This window comes from Thermobia domestica, chromosome 9 (assembly GCF_964235325.1).
Source record: "Thermobia domestica chromosome 9, izTheDome1.hap1.1, whole genome shotgun sequence".
NCBI lineage: Eukaryota > Metazoa > Arthropoda > Insecta > Zygentoma > Lepismatidae > Thermobia > Thermobia domestica.
The window spans coordinates 76580792-76598417 of record NC_137462.1 but is presented as its reverse complement, the minus strand read 5'-3'; the positions used below and the strand labels follow the sequence as shown (position 1 = coordinate 76598417).

The 17626-nt window shown below is 31.9% G+C and overlaps 1 protein-coding gene across 6 annotated transcripts in view; it reads right to left on the bottom strand.

Annotated features, from left to right (window-relative positions):
• The window catches only part of LOC145694761 (scoloptoxin SSD14-like), a 287880-nt gene that overhangs the window by 34116 nt on the left and 236138 nt on the right, over nucleotides 1-17626 (bottom strand). For all 6 annotated transcript variants that reach the window (XM_081771377.1, XM_081771374.1, XM_081771378.1 and 3 more), the window contains one exon: nucleotides 447-667. In XM_081771377.1, the coding sequence (XP_081627503.1) occupies nucleotides 447-667 (221 nt within the window). The remainder of the gene's footprint in view (nucleotides 1-446; nucleotides 668-17626) is intronic.

Genomic DNA, 17626 nt, shown 5'->3' with positions numbered 1-17626 from the left:
TTGTGTTTAACTGAAGTATTTATTTTCTAATTTCATGTTATTCATTGATTGTTTCAAATCCAATCTAAAGTTTGTATTGCCTATCCTGTATTTACGTTATATTGTTAAATCTATGTATATTTGTTAAATTGTATTGCATCCTGTATGGTTTAATATATATATTGTTTAATATATATATTGTATATTGATTTCATATGCAACATAATTTTATTTCATAATGATGGTAATAGTCAAAAATTTTAAATGTGAATGTGAATCGACCATATATGGCATAATTCTATGCGCAGCATGTCACGAAATGTTTTTATACCAACTTGTAAGCTGTGCACTATTATCTCACTAAGCTAAAAGTATTAAATAAGTATGATGAATTGTTTTCTAGTGTTTTTGTTTCTTAAAGGAGGTCAACTAGAAGTCATATTAACAAAGTGAAGCCATACTCGTACCTCTTTTAGATAGTTGAGGGTCTCCTTTAAACATTTTTGCTTCTAGGTTGGCAGGAGCAACCTCTCTGGCATCTAAGGTAATGGCTTTCTTCTCATCATGTATGTAAAGAGTCATAAGGAACCCTCCTCCTAGCCCCATGCTTTGACAGTTGACTACTCCATTGCAAAACATCACAGCCACTGCAGCGTCCACTGCTGAACCATTCATTTGTAGAATGTCCCTGATCAAAGAAAAAATATAATAAAGAGAAAATTAAGTTATAATTTCCGGATTGGTATTATACAAAGAACAATATTTGATCAGAAATGGTATTAATAAGCTCTTAGTATTGTCGTTGAAGGCAATTAAATTTATTTTTTCTTTAGATTTTTCCTTTGAACTATAGTTATTTGAAGATATTTACCTAGATATATGCTACGGACTATTTTATACATATTTACCGGAAACAGTTGTGCCGATAGTGACTTATGGATATCTGAAGATATTGTTTCATCATCTTGGTAGAATCCGCGGTAGAATACGAATAACCTTACGATAATTACCGAAATAACTGGTATTTTCTCTTTTCTTTTCATGTTTTTATTGGTACAACTTAAATATTATTATGACGCAGACATTCTTAGATGATGGGAAGTAGATAATGTGTAATGGTGGTGTGTGTTTAAGAGGATAATACATATTGTATTAGAAGAAGATGAAGTCAGAAGATATGATATTGTTAGAGCGTTTCAATTTCAAGTGTGCCCTCAGAAAATATGTGAAATATACATTCAGCTCCACCCCTGCCAATCCTTTTACCCAGGAAACCTTCCGTTTGCTTTGGGGAAAGAAATGAATGACCTCAGCTATGTTGCCAATTTGTCATTCAGTCGTTTGGTCTTAGCGAGTGAAGGTCGTAGGCTACTAACAATGGCTAACAAGACAGTGTACAGCAAAGCCCGTGAAATAATTCAATGTGGCAATTCTGTCTGCATCTTTTGAGGGAGATACGGGAATTCACACATCGACAGCAGCACCAGTAGGGGCATACTTGAAATAGAGAGGTTCTAATGTAAAATGATGCAGATGAACGATGTGGAAATGAGGTAAGGAGTTCATTGGGTAGTACTATGTAGAAAGTCTTGGTAAATAATAAATATAAGTATAATTAGGAGAAGAGATTTAATGAAGATTTGAGAATATTCGAGGAATGTATTATGCGGAAAATTATGAGTTCATTATGGTGGTTCTGGAAACTATGGGTAGTCATTGTGATGAATCATTGAAGTCGTATGTTAGCGGGAATACCTAGAAGAATGTATGTAGAAGTCGGCGAGAGTACAATAATGTAGAATATGAGAGGCGTGGCTGTTCAAATAAGAGCTGTAGTGGAGTAGAAGATTTTGAAGTATCGTAGCTGTTGGAAACTTAAACCTACGCAAAAGTATTAATATTTATATTTTCAATACTTTACATTAGAAATTATGGTTATGCATTATAATATTGCAATGTAACATATCATCATTATAGGTATTCTGCCATTATTGGCAGGTCACTTGCTGCAACTGAGAAGCTTCCATGCCCCATGATCTTCCAGTAGCCTCTTTGTCTTCACTTACGATTTCTCTGTTTTGATATCGTCCATTAATTGTAGGCTTCTTCGCCCCTTCCCTCTTTTCTCCTGCCACCATACCTACTAAACCGTCCCTCATGATACAGGCTAATGTCCCAACCAGTTTCTTTTCCTCCTTTTAATAATATCTAAAATTGTTCTTTTCTCAATTTCTAACACCCTCTCATTTGTTTTTCATTCGATCCAGTTAATTCTCTCCATTTTTCTCCACACCTACACTTCGAAAGCTTTCAGTCATTTTTCATCACTTTTGCGTAATGTCCATGTTTTTGATCCATTCAGTACAATAATCCACACGAAGCACTTTATGAGTCTTTTTCTCAATTCTTTATTCAACATCGCACAAAATAGTACCTTCTTCCTCCTAAAGGCTTCTTTCGCCATTCCTACCCTTGCTTTTATTTTACATTCACACTTCATATCATCGCTAATAATACTACCCAGGTATCGAAAACTAGTCACTTGTTCTATTTTCTCCCCTCCTACTTCTATATTTGACATCGACCACTTCGTACCAATCACTGTCGTCGTCTTTCTAACATTTATTTTCATCCCATATTCTTCACAGCCCTTCCTCAAGATATTTAATTGTCGACCTGGGTGCAATAATGATCTAACCAGTCTAGGTTCACAACATAAATAATAAATCTCAATTCCTAGTACAATTCTACAGTGCTGCATATTGTATAAGAGTTTCATTATATTAACTGTCGAGTATAAGCCCTGTAAAATAATTTACAGAGGAGAATGAAAAATTTTAAGCCCGTGTTTTCCACTTTTAAATTATTATTGGTTAAACCACTACTACGCCTAGGGTTGCCAACTCTGAAAAATAAAATTTCCGGCACTCGCTCATAATCCTTAAAATAGATGAGGAATAACTGTATTTCAAATCTTGAAATATATAGTTCAACATAGCAAAAATATTGTCTACCGGTAAAGTACCCGCCAGTTGGTAACCTTAATTGCACCTAGGTCCATAATTCTTCATAATGTTGAAAAAAAAATATGTCTAAATTCAAAAATATTATTATTAGTGGAGAATAGTAGTAAAGGATTACTAGATAACGCTGAATTAATTTCGTGGAGGCTACTAGCGCATCTATTAACAAAGGATCTAAGAAAAATCTCAGTTTAATCCCAGTTTGCAAATAACTGCCGCAGACCATAGGATTGTTGCTTAGTAAAGAATAATTTACTTGGTTTTTAACAGTAAAGGAATTCAGTACTCATAATTAACGTGATTTGAAGCGTGTCCGTAGATAAAGTGCACATACGCGCATACTAATGAGAATAAGATACTACAAACATTTGCTGGGAGCTGGAAGTAGATTTTCTGGTTGATACTTATGTGAATAAGAAGAGCTACTCTTGAACGTAATGTCTCATACTAATTTAAATTCCTTAACTGTAATTAGGTAAGAGTAAGATAAAACAGTATGGTTTGTTTCCACGCATCCTCACAAAAATGTATAGGATATTACTTTCAAAACATGTTTATTCGATGAATACGTATTCTACAACAGATCCACATTTATTATCATTATTTTGGTTTGCTTTCAATCAGAAATCAAAATGATCTTGTCAGTTATGTCTGATAAAAGAAAAGCACTGAAATAGTACAATTATGACAGGAAGAAAAAAGTGTTTCATTGTTATCTACGTACTCTTCTCTTTCATTATTATTAAAACAATGTTTTGCATTTTTCCCTAGTATTCATCAAGGAAGTAACTTTATTTGAAGAAACTGTAAAACTTTTTACATTGAGGAATTCCCTAAAAACTTGAAGTTTAAAACTTATTTTTAGTTTGCTATACAATTTGACTAACCATTTATACACTTGGCAAATGCACAAAAGTAAATCCAAATTGTAGATGTAAAGAGTATAAATGGCTACCATATACATAAACCTACACATTTATGGAAATATCGAGTTTTATAAAAACGACTGCAATTAACTACTAAAAAATTTTTATCAGGGGAGTCGAATTCAGTAAAGATATATTTTCTTATGATCTGACATAAGTAATAAGTGGAATGTCAAGGAAATGTTAATTTCTACGAGTTGTTAAAAAACAGAAACTATGTAGGCTTTCTTCCAGAAAATTTTGTCGGGGGGGGGAGAAGGGGAGGGGGAGGGGAATAAAAATTTGAGAGGGCTGCACTATGACATTATGTGCTAAAGAATATGCTGTGCACAACAGTGAAATGTACTAGCAATTTAATTTATCTGAGCTCTAGGGGATGGGAGTAGCTGACTTCGGGAAGGTAAAATTCAACAGAAGTATTATATATCTAGAAGAAACACTGCGGCTATGTTTAGGCATTCTAATTTATTTTATTATGTTATAAATACTGGTACATTAAAACCTACTCATTTCGAAACCAGAGATTTGAGATCCAGTTTGAGACAAAACTATATTTCATTAGAAGCTCGGGAGGCAGAAAAAAAGTAAGCTTAAACTCAAGTCAGTTCATTTCCACATGTTATTTTCAACAACAAAATCACCACACTTTATTCTTATGGAGTTTTTTAAAGATTAATAAGAATAAATTCTGGTTTTATTGTAACTTATTGTACTTATATTGTACCTCTTGTATTACGCTTGAAAATCTGATATTACTATCTTTGCTAAACACATTATCATTTTGAAATCCAATATGCCTTTATGTATTTTTTTCTGGAATTCACAAAGAAAATATCAAACTATATAAGATAGGTATTAACAAATCCAGATTATGTAGTACTCTTAAACAGAAGCAACCCATTTTACCTTTTCTAAAAAAATATAAATAAATAAATAAATAAATAAATAATAAAAATAAATGAAAAGAGAAAGTAAGAAAAAAATGATAAGCTAAAGTTTGAGAAAAAACATATCATTTTCGTTCTAGAAAACTGTTTCTGCACTAATCCAGTTTTCTGCTTTTAAATTAGATCCAGAACATGTGTAAACAAATAAGAAACACTAAATATAAAAATATTTGTAACAACTTGCTATTAGGAGATAAATTTCTTGATAAATACTTTACAAGTATCTTTTGCTATTCTAAATGCATATAACCAAGTGCCATATTGTTACACGAACTACACTTGATTTTTTTCTTTAATCGCAACAGTAGACCCGGATTCGATTCCCGGTAGGAGCTTATGTGGTTCGAATTCCACGTTAAACTGTAGGTCCCGTCTCATGTAGCCTTGCTGCTGAACGGGACGCTAAAGTTCAAATAAATCAAATCAAATCTTAACAGTGTATGCGAGCAGACATACAATGTTTCTTAAAATTTTGATTCAATTCCTGATCGTTCACGGATTTAGGCCATTTTTAAAATTAGATCCAAAACATGAATTATCACAATACAAATAGTTGATAGTATATTAGCTATTGAAGGCAATTAAGGTGGAGATTCACAATTTTATTAACTATTCTGTAACGAACTAGTGATACTTATTTTTAATTCTTTGGATACGCACTATAACGTCAATGAGTTGAGATAAATATATCATTCTCTTATTTGCGAAGCTATATGCAAGAAGCAATGAGTATTCATTTTTGTCCTTCATTTGATTCTTCATTAAATAATAATAATAATAATAATAATAATAATAAAATAATAATAATATGAACAATAAACATTAGCGATAATCACATAAGCGATCTACAGAACTCATTCTATTTTCACCAAACTTTGTATGAAAGTAGATCTTGATTTGCTTAGTAACCATGCTCTCCTGCTGACCTTTGGTTCCCGAGTTATTGACCATCATAGTTGACGTTTGGACTTTGTCAAATTTTCGTTAAAAAAAAAGTCTCCCTAATTGCTATTTAAGGGAAAAGGCTCAATAGAAAATACATGCAACAAATGTGTTAAACGTTAATCTGTTAAATGCTAAGAAAATTCAGTGTGTACTTATAAAGTTTTACTAAAATCAAGAAAGAAGCTTTTTCTTTCTTTTTTCTTTTTCGCAATTGGGAAATACATTTTGTTTTGATTTAATGTTTATTTGAAATTCCATATATGTACACTTGTGTCCAAAATTGTTGTCGCATGTCTTTAGAAATTACATAAATAGAAATAACTCTTATTCTTGTGATAGAAAATGTCACATTTCTTCTTTGAAGTAAGCAGAAAAACAAAACACACATTTCCAAAAAATATTTCAATAAAAAATTAAGAAATAAGCAAGTTATAATTAAAAAAAGAAATCTCCGAAACTTTCATCGAAAAATTCTAAGTTCCATTTTCGTAAACGTGGCAAACGCGCAGCGAAATTTACAATGAGGGAGGGAATTTTATGCTTTGTTAGAAATACAACGTAAATCTGTCATAAGGTTAGTTACTATACATGTGGCACAGCTCTAACAATCATTGCTATTAAGCATTTTACATTTAAACAAACGACTAAATAGAAATAAGCTACAAAATGTGCGAAGCGATCAGGCATTTTGTGTTAGTGGTTTCGGTACATACGTCTACCAAGGTGCCATCCGTACCGTGCCTTTGTAGAGTAGTCGGTTAAAGCTTCTTCTTTACATACTTTATTTTTCCACGATCATCACTTCGAATCCCATACCCTATAGTAAGTTTTTTTTTTTTTTTTTTTTTTTTAGAGAAGCTTGATTCTGTGACTTCCTTAAGGAACAATGTTTTATTTTCTAATAATGCTTTTTAGTATTATTCTCTTCATTCTAGTTTATTTGAATATTTCCAAATAATTTAGAATTATGTCTTTAAAACATTAAAACTGTCAAGAATTTTATAAAAAGCGGAAGCTTCATTTATAATCATTTTCATAACCGAAATGAGAAACTTACAAATAGTGGAATTTTAATTAACATATGGTTAAGCTTTCATAAAACAGTAACTAAAACAAAACATTTACTCCGCATAGTTTCTGCAAGTAATATGCCGGTAATAGTATAACAAAATACTTTGGTTTGTGTAATATTTACCTGTACCTTGGGCAGAAAGTACTCATACATGTGCACTATGCTTAGTAGAATGTTCATTTCATATTAACAAAAGAAGAATGTTTTTAATATATGTAAGTGATTATTATGGGATAGTTGTTGATATGGACATGTTTTATGGTTACCTAGTCAGTGAATTTGTGTACCAAATTTCACATAAGTAAATCCCCACGCTAAGCGGGTTTGCATATCCAGGCTCCTAACTATGAAAATATTTACGATCACTCCAACCCCAATCATTTCACAGATTCAACCTGTTGTATATAAGTTATTAGGACATAAAATTGAATGTAATTTATACGAAAAACCCTTTTATGCATTGCAAGACCTGTAACGTCCAAATATTCACCACAAACTTATAGTTGTATCGACATAAACAAACAAACAAAATAAAAAAAAAGTGTGGAGCAGGAAACCACTTTACACAAAAGTCAAAAGACGTTATTGAAGGCATACGAACTGGTCGAGCGGTTTGGGTGACTAGTCTGTCAATCAGAAGTTTATGTGTTCAAAACCTGTAGAAAATATTCGTTTTGTTTTTTTTTCCTTAAAAGTGTGTTCCTATTTTCATCAGAGGACTGAGAACATTTCTTTGAATAAATCTTTGGAAACTACTTTTCTCTCAAATTCGATTAGAAGCGAACATTATATGAATTGCAAATCTAACATCCACAGCTGAGAACAAAATATTAAGTATGTTCAATATGTCATTATTATCCTTTGATTTGTAGTGAAAAACTAATTATAAGCATTGACAATTTCAGAAGATTCTCCCCCGGTAATGGTCAAGATATGAATGAGAAAAAACTGATAAAACATTATTAGTCCATTTGAGCATGATCGAAGATAACTTATGGCCACGAAGGGGAAATTTATGTCGACAGGATCTCAAATTCTCCGACAGGTCATGCCCTGAAATCTTCACTGTTTGAAAGGTATCCTTAACAAATAGAATATTATATTTATTTCTCCTTCTACGTTTTGAAATGGAAAAATCATAATTTTAAATAGAATTATAATACGATAAGCATAAAGATTTATACAACTAATGAAGTAAATATCCTTGTGTAAGTTATCGATTTCTATTCGGATTAAAACTCGAATATTCGTTTGCATCACATTTTAAAGTAAATCCTCTCTATATATAGTTCCTACTGGAAAGCATGTTTAACTCCAATTACTTAATCAATATTTTTAATAATATATTTTTATTGTAATACTCTTACTATTCAATGTTGTATGCACTTAATTTCCCAAAGCAAAACCTCAAAAATGTATAATTGACTAGTAAATATTATCAAATAAATTATCATTTAGTTTACGTAAACATTGCATCGCCTGATTTGAAACTTCGTATTTTAAATAATAATAATAATAATAATAATAATAATAATAATAATAATAATAATAATAATAATAATAATAATAATAATAATAATAATAATAATAATAATAATAATAATAGTAGTAGTAGTAGTAAAATCATAGCCATATCTTTATCAGAATTTCAGGCTTAGTCAATAAATGAATTCAACATAGTCTCTATTCGAAGCTCTATTTAATCGAATCAGATAGAAATACGAAGAGGAACTTCGAGAACAGGTAAAAGAAAAATGTTACTTTGGTGGGTTTGAAAGTAACTTTTAAGAGTTTTTTTTTTTTTTTTTTTTACAATTACAGACAAATGCCTTGGACACTATTTTCTTTTCTTTAAGTTAACTGATTCACCGAACGTATCTGACATATGAGTAACTTGTCTCTATTTTCTACTCGGTTATACACGTTTTACAATCTTTTCCATTAACCTTGAACGACAAGAACACGAACACAAAAACATCCACGTAGGTAAGACAGTTAAAATTCCTAACCTCCCCCACGGGGAATCGAACCCGGAACCACATACACCTGAGGCATACGTGCTAGCCACTAGACCAGCGGGAAGAACAAATAAAATGTATTTTGTAGTGTCTGAAGTTTATAGCTATTTCACCCTGTTGTAGTATGTCTATTGATTTTTTAATGTTTACCGTATTCGTTACTTTGAGGAATGATATATATTATTGATATAGGTTTTATTACATATTCGGCCATAAATATTATATAAATTATCAGAATTATTCATGATCTTCCATGGAAATTCACTGGTGCATGCGCAGTAGAAACAGAAGAACACAATTTTCTGATGTTGGTCAGAACGCAAATTTCTAACAGGCTGTCTGAATTCCTTGGTGGAAAGCAGTAGTTCCCAACCTAGGGACCTGCAGCTTCCTCCTGAGTAAGCATGAAGAGCGAGTAAGGTGGCGAAAGCTACTGGCATAAAAGAATTGTGCAATAAGTAAATAAAGCACTACTTATTATGACTTTCAAATTCAGCTTGACAATTTTATAATTGCCGTTTTACAAAAACATCATATTGCACTAGGAGGGTATGCAAAAGTTTTGCTGGAAATAAATATAAATTCCTGGGATTATTATTATTATTATTATTATTATTATTATTATTATTATTATTATTATTATTATTATTATTATTATTATTATTATTATTATTATTATTGGTCTCCTACTTCTTGGCCAAGATGTGAAATATTCACTACCTTCTTCATACCGCTAAATCAATTTCTTCACTGTTTTCTCGTCACAGCTCATACCCCTAGCTATCTGAATGGCAATTTGTCTAATTGTTGCTCGACCTATGATTTTCCCTCGCATAGTAACAGATAGTTTTCTACAGCTTTTAGAGCGAGGTATTTTGACAACCTGTAGAAATTTGCATTGTGATTCGTATTAGCAATGACAGTAAAGTGGATATTTCTGTTCCTACTGTGCATCATCAGTATCATTATATCAGAAGTATTCCGCCATTACCAGCGGGTCACTTACCGCAGCTGAGAAGCTGCCATGCTCCACGATCTTCTGTTAACCTCTCCATCTTCACATACGATTTTTCTGTTTTGATATCGCCAATAGCCTAATTCTGTTTCTATATAGTCTAATTCGTCCTCTCCCTCTCTTCCCTGCCACCATACCCCTCAAAATACTATTTCCTCCATCCTAAAGGCTCTTTTCGCCATTTCTATCCTTGCTTTTATTTCACGTTCGCATGTCAAATCATCACTAGTAATAGTACTCAGATATCGAAAACTAATCACTTGTTGTTTTTTCCCGCTCCTACTTCTATATTTCACACCGATCGCTTCGTTTCAATCACCACGGATTTTGTCTTTCTAACATTTATTTTCATCCCATATTCTTCACAAGCCTTTCTCAAGTTTTCTACATCTTATTAATTTTCTTTTTAGATTCTACAACAACAACCATATCAACCCCAAACCGTATACACCTCACCATTCTATCTTCTACGGAAATTCCATCTTCATTATGTAGACTCGTTTTCGTTATCTCTTCTAAATAGTTATTAAATAAAATATAATCGGCGAAATATAGCCCTATAATCTCTGTTGAACTCATCTTCCAATTACACTGTCTGTCTACTGCGCATGCACCAGTGAATTTCCATGGAAGATCATGAATAATTCTGATAATTTATATAATATTTATGGCCGAATATGTAATAAAACCTATATCAATAATATATATCATTCCTCAAAGTAACGAATACGGTAAACATTAAAAAATCAATAGACATACTACAACAGGGTGAAATAGCTATAAACTTCAGACACTACAAAATACATTTTATTTGCTCTTCCCGCTGGTCTAGTGGCTAGCACATGTGCCTAAGGTGTATGTGGTCCCGGGTTCGATTCCCCGTGGGGGAGGTTAGGAATTTTAACTGTCATACCTATGTGGATGTTTTTGTGTTCGTGTTCTTGTCGTTCAAGGTTAATGGAAAAGATTGTAAAACGTGTATAACCGAGTAGAATATAGAGACAAGTTACTCATATGTCAGATACGTTCGGTGAATCAGTTAACTTAAAGAAAAGAAAAAAGTGTCCAAGGCATTTGTCTGTAATTTGCAAAAAAAAAAAAAAAAAAAAAAAAACTAACTCTTAAAAGTTACATCCAAACCCACCAAAGTAACATTTTTCTTTTATCTGTTCTCGAAGTTCCTCTTCGTATTTCTATCTGATTCGATTAAATAGAGCTTCAAATAGAGACTATGTTGAATTCATTTATTGACTAAGCCTGAAATTCTGATAAAGATATGGCTATGATTTTATTACTACTACTACTACTATTATTATTATTATTATTATTATTATTATTATTATTATTATTATTATTATTATTATTATTATTATTATTATTATTATTATTATTATTTAAAATACGAAGTTTCAAATCAGGCGATGCAATGTTTACGTAAACTAAATGATAATTTATTTGATAATATTTACTAGTCAATTATACATTTTTGAGGTTTTGCTTTGGGAAATTAAGTGCATACAACATTGAATAGTAAGAGTATTACAATAAAAATATATTATTAAAAATATTGATTAAGTAATTGGAGTTAAACATGCTTTCCGGTAGGAACTATATATAGAGAGGATTTACTTTAAAGTGTGATGCAAACGAATATTCGAGTTTTAATCCGAATAGAAATCGATAACTTACACAAGGATATTTACTTCATTAGTTGTATAAATCTTTATGCTTATCGTATTATAATTCTATTTAAAATTATGATTTTTCCATTTCAAAACGTAGAAGGAGAAATAAATATAATATTCTATTTGTTAAGGAAACCTTTCAAACAATGATAATTTCAGGTCATGACCCGTCGGAGAATTTGAGACCCTGTCGACATAAATTTCCCCTTCGTGGCCATAAGTTATTTTCGATCATGCTCAAAGTAGACTAATAATGTTTTATCAGTTTTTTCTCATTCATATTTTGACCATTACCGGGGAGAATCTTCTGAAATCGTCAATGCTTATAATTACTTTTTAATTACAAATCAAATGATAAGAATGACATATTGAACATACTTAATATTTTGTTCTCAGCTGTGGATTTTAGATTAGCAATTCATATAATGTTCGCTTCTAATCGAATTTGAGAGAAAAGTAATTTCCAAAGATTTATTCAAAGAAATGTTCTCAGTCCTCAGATGAAAATAGGAACACACTTTTAAGAAAAAAAACAAAACGAATATTTTCTACAGGGTTTGAACACATAAACTTCTGATTGACAGACTAGTCACCCAAACCGCTCGACCAGTTCGTATGTCTTCAGTGACCTCTTTTGACTTTTGTGTTGTAAAGTGGTTTCCTGCTCCACACTTTTTTGTTTTGTTTATGTCGATACAACTATAAGTTTGTGGTGAATATTTGGACGTTACAGATCTTGCAATGCATAAAAGGGTTTTTCGTATAAATTACATTCAATTTTATGTCCTAATAACTTTTATACAACAGGTTGAATCTGTGAAATGATTGGGATTGGAGTGATCGTAAATATTTTCATAGTTAGGAGCCTGGATATGCAAACCCGCTCAGCGTGGGGATTTACTTCTGTGAAATTTGGTACTTAACAGTTTTAAGAAAAGGATACTATAAATTATATCAAATAATAAACCAGTTTAACATCGTTTATAGACGTTGTCAGTTTTATTAAAAAGGTGAGATTAATGGTATTTAAAGATCGAAGTTAATATTTTTAATGTCAAAGAATTACTACCACTTCGGATTTTTATCTCAGCAAACGAACCAGGTTTACGACTATCTTTTTGATAAGTCGTTATAAAAATTTGGTTTACCTCACCCGGGACTTTGTAAATTCAGTTCCCAAAGAAGAAGAGTAAGGTTGAATTTACTTTTATACTACAGTTAATGAATAAGAACTTAAAAATATTGCGAAGTGGTAAAGTAATCATAAGAAAAATGGACAACGAAGCAATGCAGCAGGAATCAAATACTAGTGACCAAGGTGAAACTAGTGTAACACCAGGTTTGTCATCAGAGGATCGACTCTTGTTAGCTTTACAGCGACAATTCAGGCAGATGTCTACCGAGATAAACAAGCAAAATGAAGAATTAAGTAGACGAATGGAACAGAAGTTTGACGAAGCTAACAAGACCATGGAACAGAAGATAGAACTGAAGTTTGACGAAGCTAACAAGCAAAATGAAGAATTAAGCAGACGAATGGAACAGAAGTTTGACGAAATGGAACAGAAGTTTGACCAAGCTAACAAGCAAAATGAAGAATTAAGTAGACGAATGGACCAAAAGTTCGACGAATCTAATAAGCAATATGAAGAATTAAGTAGACGGATAGAACAGAAATCAGATGAAACGAAACAGACAATTGTCCAGGTGGTGAACGACATATCCTCACAGTTCGAGGAAAAGTTAAAAAAGATATCCGATGATTGTCAGGAAAAGCATGATCACCAAAATCAAGAAATCTGTGCTGTAAAAAAAGATTTAGAAGTAATAGAATCTTCCATTAAACAGCAAAAGACCCAAGTCAGCAACAACTCTAATAACATACGTGTAAATACACAGTTGTTAGCTACTATTCAGGAAGAGATTAGATGGTTACAGGCTAAAGACAACATTTACCGTAATAACTTGGATAGTGATCGCTTTGAGTTTCCCCACTCACCAGAGATGAACTCGCCTTCGCCGGGGTCTGATGAAGATATTATACTAGAAGAAAGTTGTCCGAAAAGCACTGATGAGCGAAACATAGATGGTGCCACGACACAGCACGTCACGGATAGGAACTATCACTCAACAAGAACAAGGAATGAGAAAAAGAAGGTAAAATTAAGTGTTAAGATGAGTGAAATCCGAGCTATGAGCAACTTCAGTGGTAAGTGTAATGAGAATGCTACTTCTTTCTTAGAGAAATTCCAAGACGAATGCAATATAATGTGTATCGAACGATCACAATATATGAAATTAATACCCCATGTATTACTCCCACCTTGTTCCTTATGGTTTAAGGCAATACGTGATCACATTAGTACATATGAGGAATTCAAAGCGGCATTGATCGCAAATTATGAAAATGACTTTTTGCTGGCAAATAGAGATGCCACCCTTAGAAATCAACACTTCAATCCTCGATTGCACAAATCTCTTGTAGAATTTGTTGTAAATGTCTACAACGAATTAAAGGTCGTTAATCCTTTGCAATCGGAATCGAGAATAATAGCATCGATTCGAAATTTGCTTCCATTTAAATTGCAACAGATCTTATTTTCCACACAGTGTATGAGTTTCAGCCATTTATTGATGCTTGTCCAATGCTACGAAACTCAATATCATGCCATAAATCCACAATCAGGAATAGGTAAAAATAAGAATAATTTAGATCATTTGGTGCCTGTTCGGAATTTAAATATCCGAAGTGTGAATACTACGGAACCTAACCTAAGCCGAGTATACTCTAGCAATCAAAATGAGCAAAATAGACAAGGTTATGTAGGGAATCCGCCTAACCTAACTAATCATGGTAATTATGATGTCAGATCACTCAACCGCAATAGATATAAAAATAATCGAAGTACTGAGCGAAATTCCAGAAATACAGCGAACTACGTGGATAGACGTAATTGGAGATCAAGAGATGGGACTTCATACCAAAATCAGAATCATGATGAAAGATATGTACAACATAATGTAGAACCTAATCATGATTGTGCGGTACAATGCACTTTATTAGATTCATATGCAAGTACGAATGTAACATGATTACCGTCAATGAAATTAGGTTAAATTCATGTTAGTTGTAGATTCTTGTAAATTTTCATTTTAAAGTTTATGTGTTAATATCAATAATGAAAACGATTCTTAAAAATACTTGAAATGCTTAAATAGAGTTTTAAGTAGACTGGAAAATTGATTTTCAAATGATTTTTATTCTTTCTTGTTCATGTGAAGAATTATAATTCGATTTATAATTGATTAAAAGCAAAGATTATTTATATTAGATTGATTTGTGTTGAAAACTTAATTGTCAAAGATTACGTTAAAAAGAAGCTCTCTTCTATAAAACTAATTATTCAACGACTAACTTGAACGAGATTCTTCTTTATTATAACATCTTAGTGCTACTATGTATATCTTTAAATGCAACATCTAACTTATTTATTATATAATGCGCTCGAACTATTTGTAACCCACGTTTGTCCTTTACGATTTTTTGAAATCGCACCCTGCGACGACTAATTAAATGAGCGACGATATTTTTAATAAGAAAATATATTAATAATATAATGAATAATAATGGAATAAATATAATTAATGTAATTAAAGATAAATATTGATGAAATGTAAGATTTGTTTAATGTATATGTGAAATGTAATGAATAGATATACAAGGTGCGATTAAAATATGATGGACATGAGTAATGTAAAGAACACTAATGTAAACGGACCAGTGGTTCTTGAAGATAAAAGCCAAGCCTACTCATGACTTTTATATTCAGTCCCTTTGTCGAGCGACATTTTATATAACAAAATACTTTGGTTTGTGTAATATTTACCTGTACCTTGGGCAGAAAGTACTCATACATGTGCACTATGCTTAGTAGAATGTTCATTTCATATTAACAAAAGAAGAATGTTTTTAATATATGTAAGTGATTATTATGGGATAGTTGTTGATATGGACATGTTTTATGGTTACCTAGTCAGTGAATTTGTGTACTTAACAGTTTTAAGAAAAGGATACTATAAATTATATCAAATAATAAACCAGTTTAACATCGTTTATAGACGTTGTCAGTTTTATTAAAAAGGTGAGATTAATGGTATTTAAAGATCGAAGTTAATATTTTTAATGTCAAAGAATTACTACCACTTCGGATTTTTATCTCAGCAAACGAACCAGGTTTACGACTATCTTTTTGATAAGTCGTTATAATAGGCAGAAAAATGAACGTAAACTATTAGATGTCGATTAAAAATTAATAAGGATAGTTTTAAAGCCAAGTAGAAAATTCTCTCTGTTTCATGAAAATAATAAACATTTTACAAAAATAATGGTATTTTTGCTATATCGGAAATTTGTTTAGTAAATAAATAAATAAAATACAATTACATAATTCAATCACTCTTACTCGATAGCTTGAAGAGAAACTGTTCGGCCGGGATCCTTCGATTTTCTTCGTAGCACACGAAGGGACACGAAGTTGATCCGAACCAAGGGAAAGGGTGTAGAAAGAAATAGTATCACGCCACAGAACGGCATGATATGTGACAATGGCCACGGCAGTGACACGGACGGATCATGGCAGGGGAATGACATGGGCATGATACACTATGCGTGAATTGATATTTAACTGAAAACTGGCACATTCAGTACACGACGGAGTCAAGTTCACTTTTGAAATTTTAGACATGTTTTATCTTTAAGATCTCTACTTGAATCTCCTTTCAGAGCGCATAAGGTTCAAAGATTCATGTTCAGAAATTGTTAAAAATGCAAAGTATATCTGTCATAATGTTAGTTACTATACATATGGAATAGCTCTAATAATGATAAGCATTTTACACGTAAACAAAGGAATAAATAGAAATAAGCTAGAAAATATGTTAAACGATCATGCATTTTGTGTTAGTGGTTTCCTTATATGCGTCTGCAAGTAGTTCGCTCTTAACTTACCTTTGTAGAGTAGTTACTTAGCACTTGCTCTTTATTCTTTATTTTTCCATAACCATCAGTACAAATCATATACCCCATAGTCTTTTTTTCTTTTCTTTTTTTTTTTTTTTTTAAGAAACGCTTGTTCTCTCTATTCGTTATAGTGTTTTCCAACAAGTAGTAGGGTGATTTGTTAAAGCATGATTTAGTGCCTTTTTTTTTTTTTTCGATGATCATTAGTTCCAGCTCCGTGCCTACAGTATTTTTAAAAGTTTGTTCGCGAGATTTTGTTATACACCTCTCTTCTATTAATAAAAGGTATTTGATATTATTCTTTTATGTTAGTAATTTAAATATGGGCAAACAATTCAAATTTTTGCCATTAGACGTGTTAAAATTATCAAGAGTTTTATCAAAAGTAGCAGCTTCATTGTCATAAAGTTTCATTGCGAAAATGAAACTTTAATAAAACTTAATCAACATATCATTAATTTTAATAAAACAATACTTCCGTTTTTATCACGAAGGGGCTAAACCATGGCTATACAAAGGATCGCCAAGAATTTCGCATGTGAGTCATACCCTTTATTGGGACAAGTGTCATCTTACTTTTCAAAAGGAGTTTATAAACAAAATTTAATCTGCCTATTTTAAGAGTTTCGGAAGATACTATATTTTTATCACAAATTTGGAGCCGATTTCTTCCTTAGGATACCGATTCTAATGAAAGCAATATGGTAAAAAAAAAAAAAAAAAAAAAAAACCTGATTCGACTATCTTCGAAGTTTAATTCCAAACGATTCAGTCATTATCCGTGATGAGTACAAACTATTTCTCCCGAGGGAGAATTTCAATATACAGGGTTAAAGTAGCATTGCAAAAGTACTGGTTTCTTCGGAAGTTTGGACGGGAGTGGTAAGAATTTCATTGGTCCCAGGAGAAAATGTGCCCCTCTGCTACCCCCTGAAATCATCAGTACGTGGTGATGAGGCAATCAACATCAACTTAATTTTTACAAATTGCCCTTTC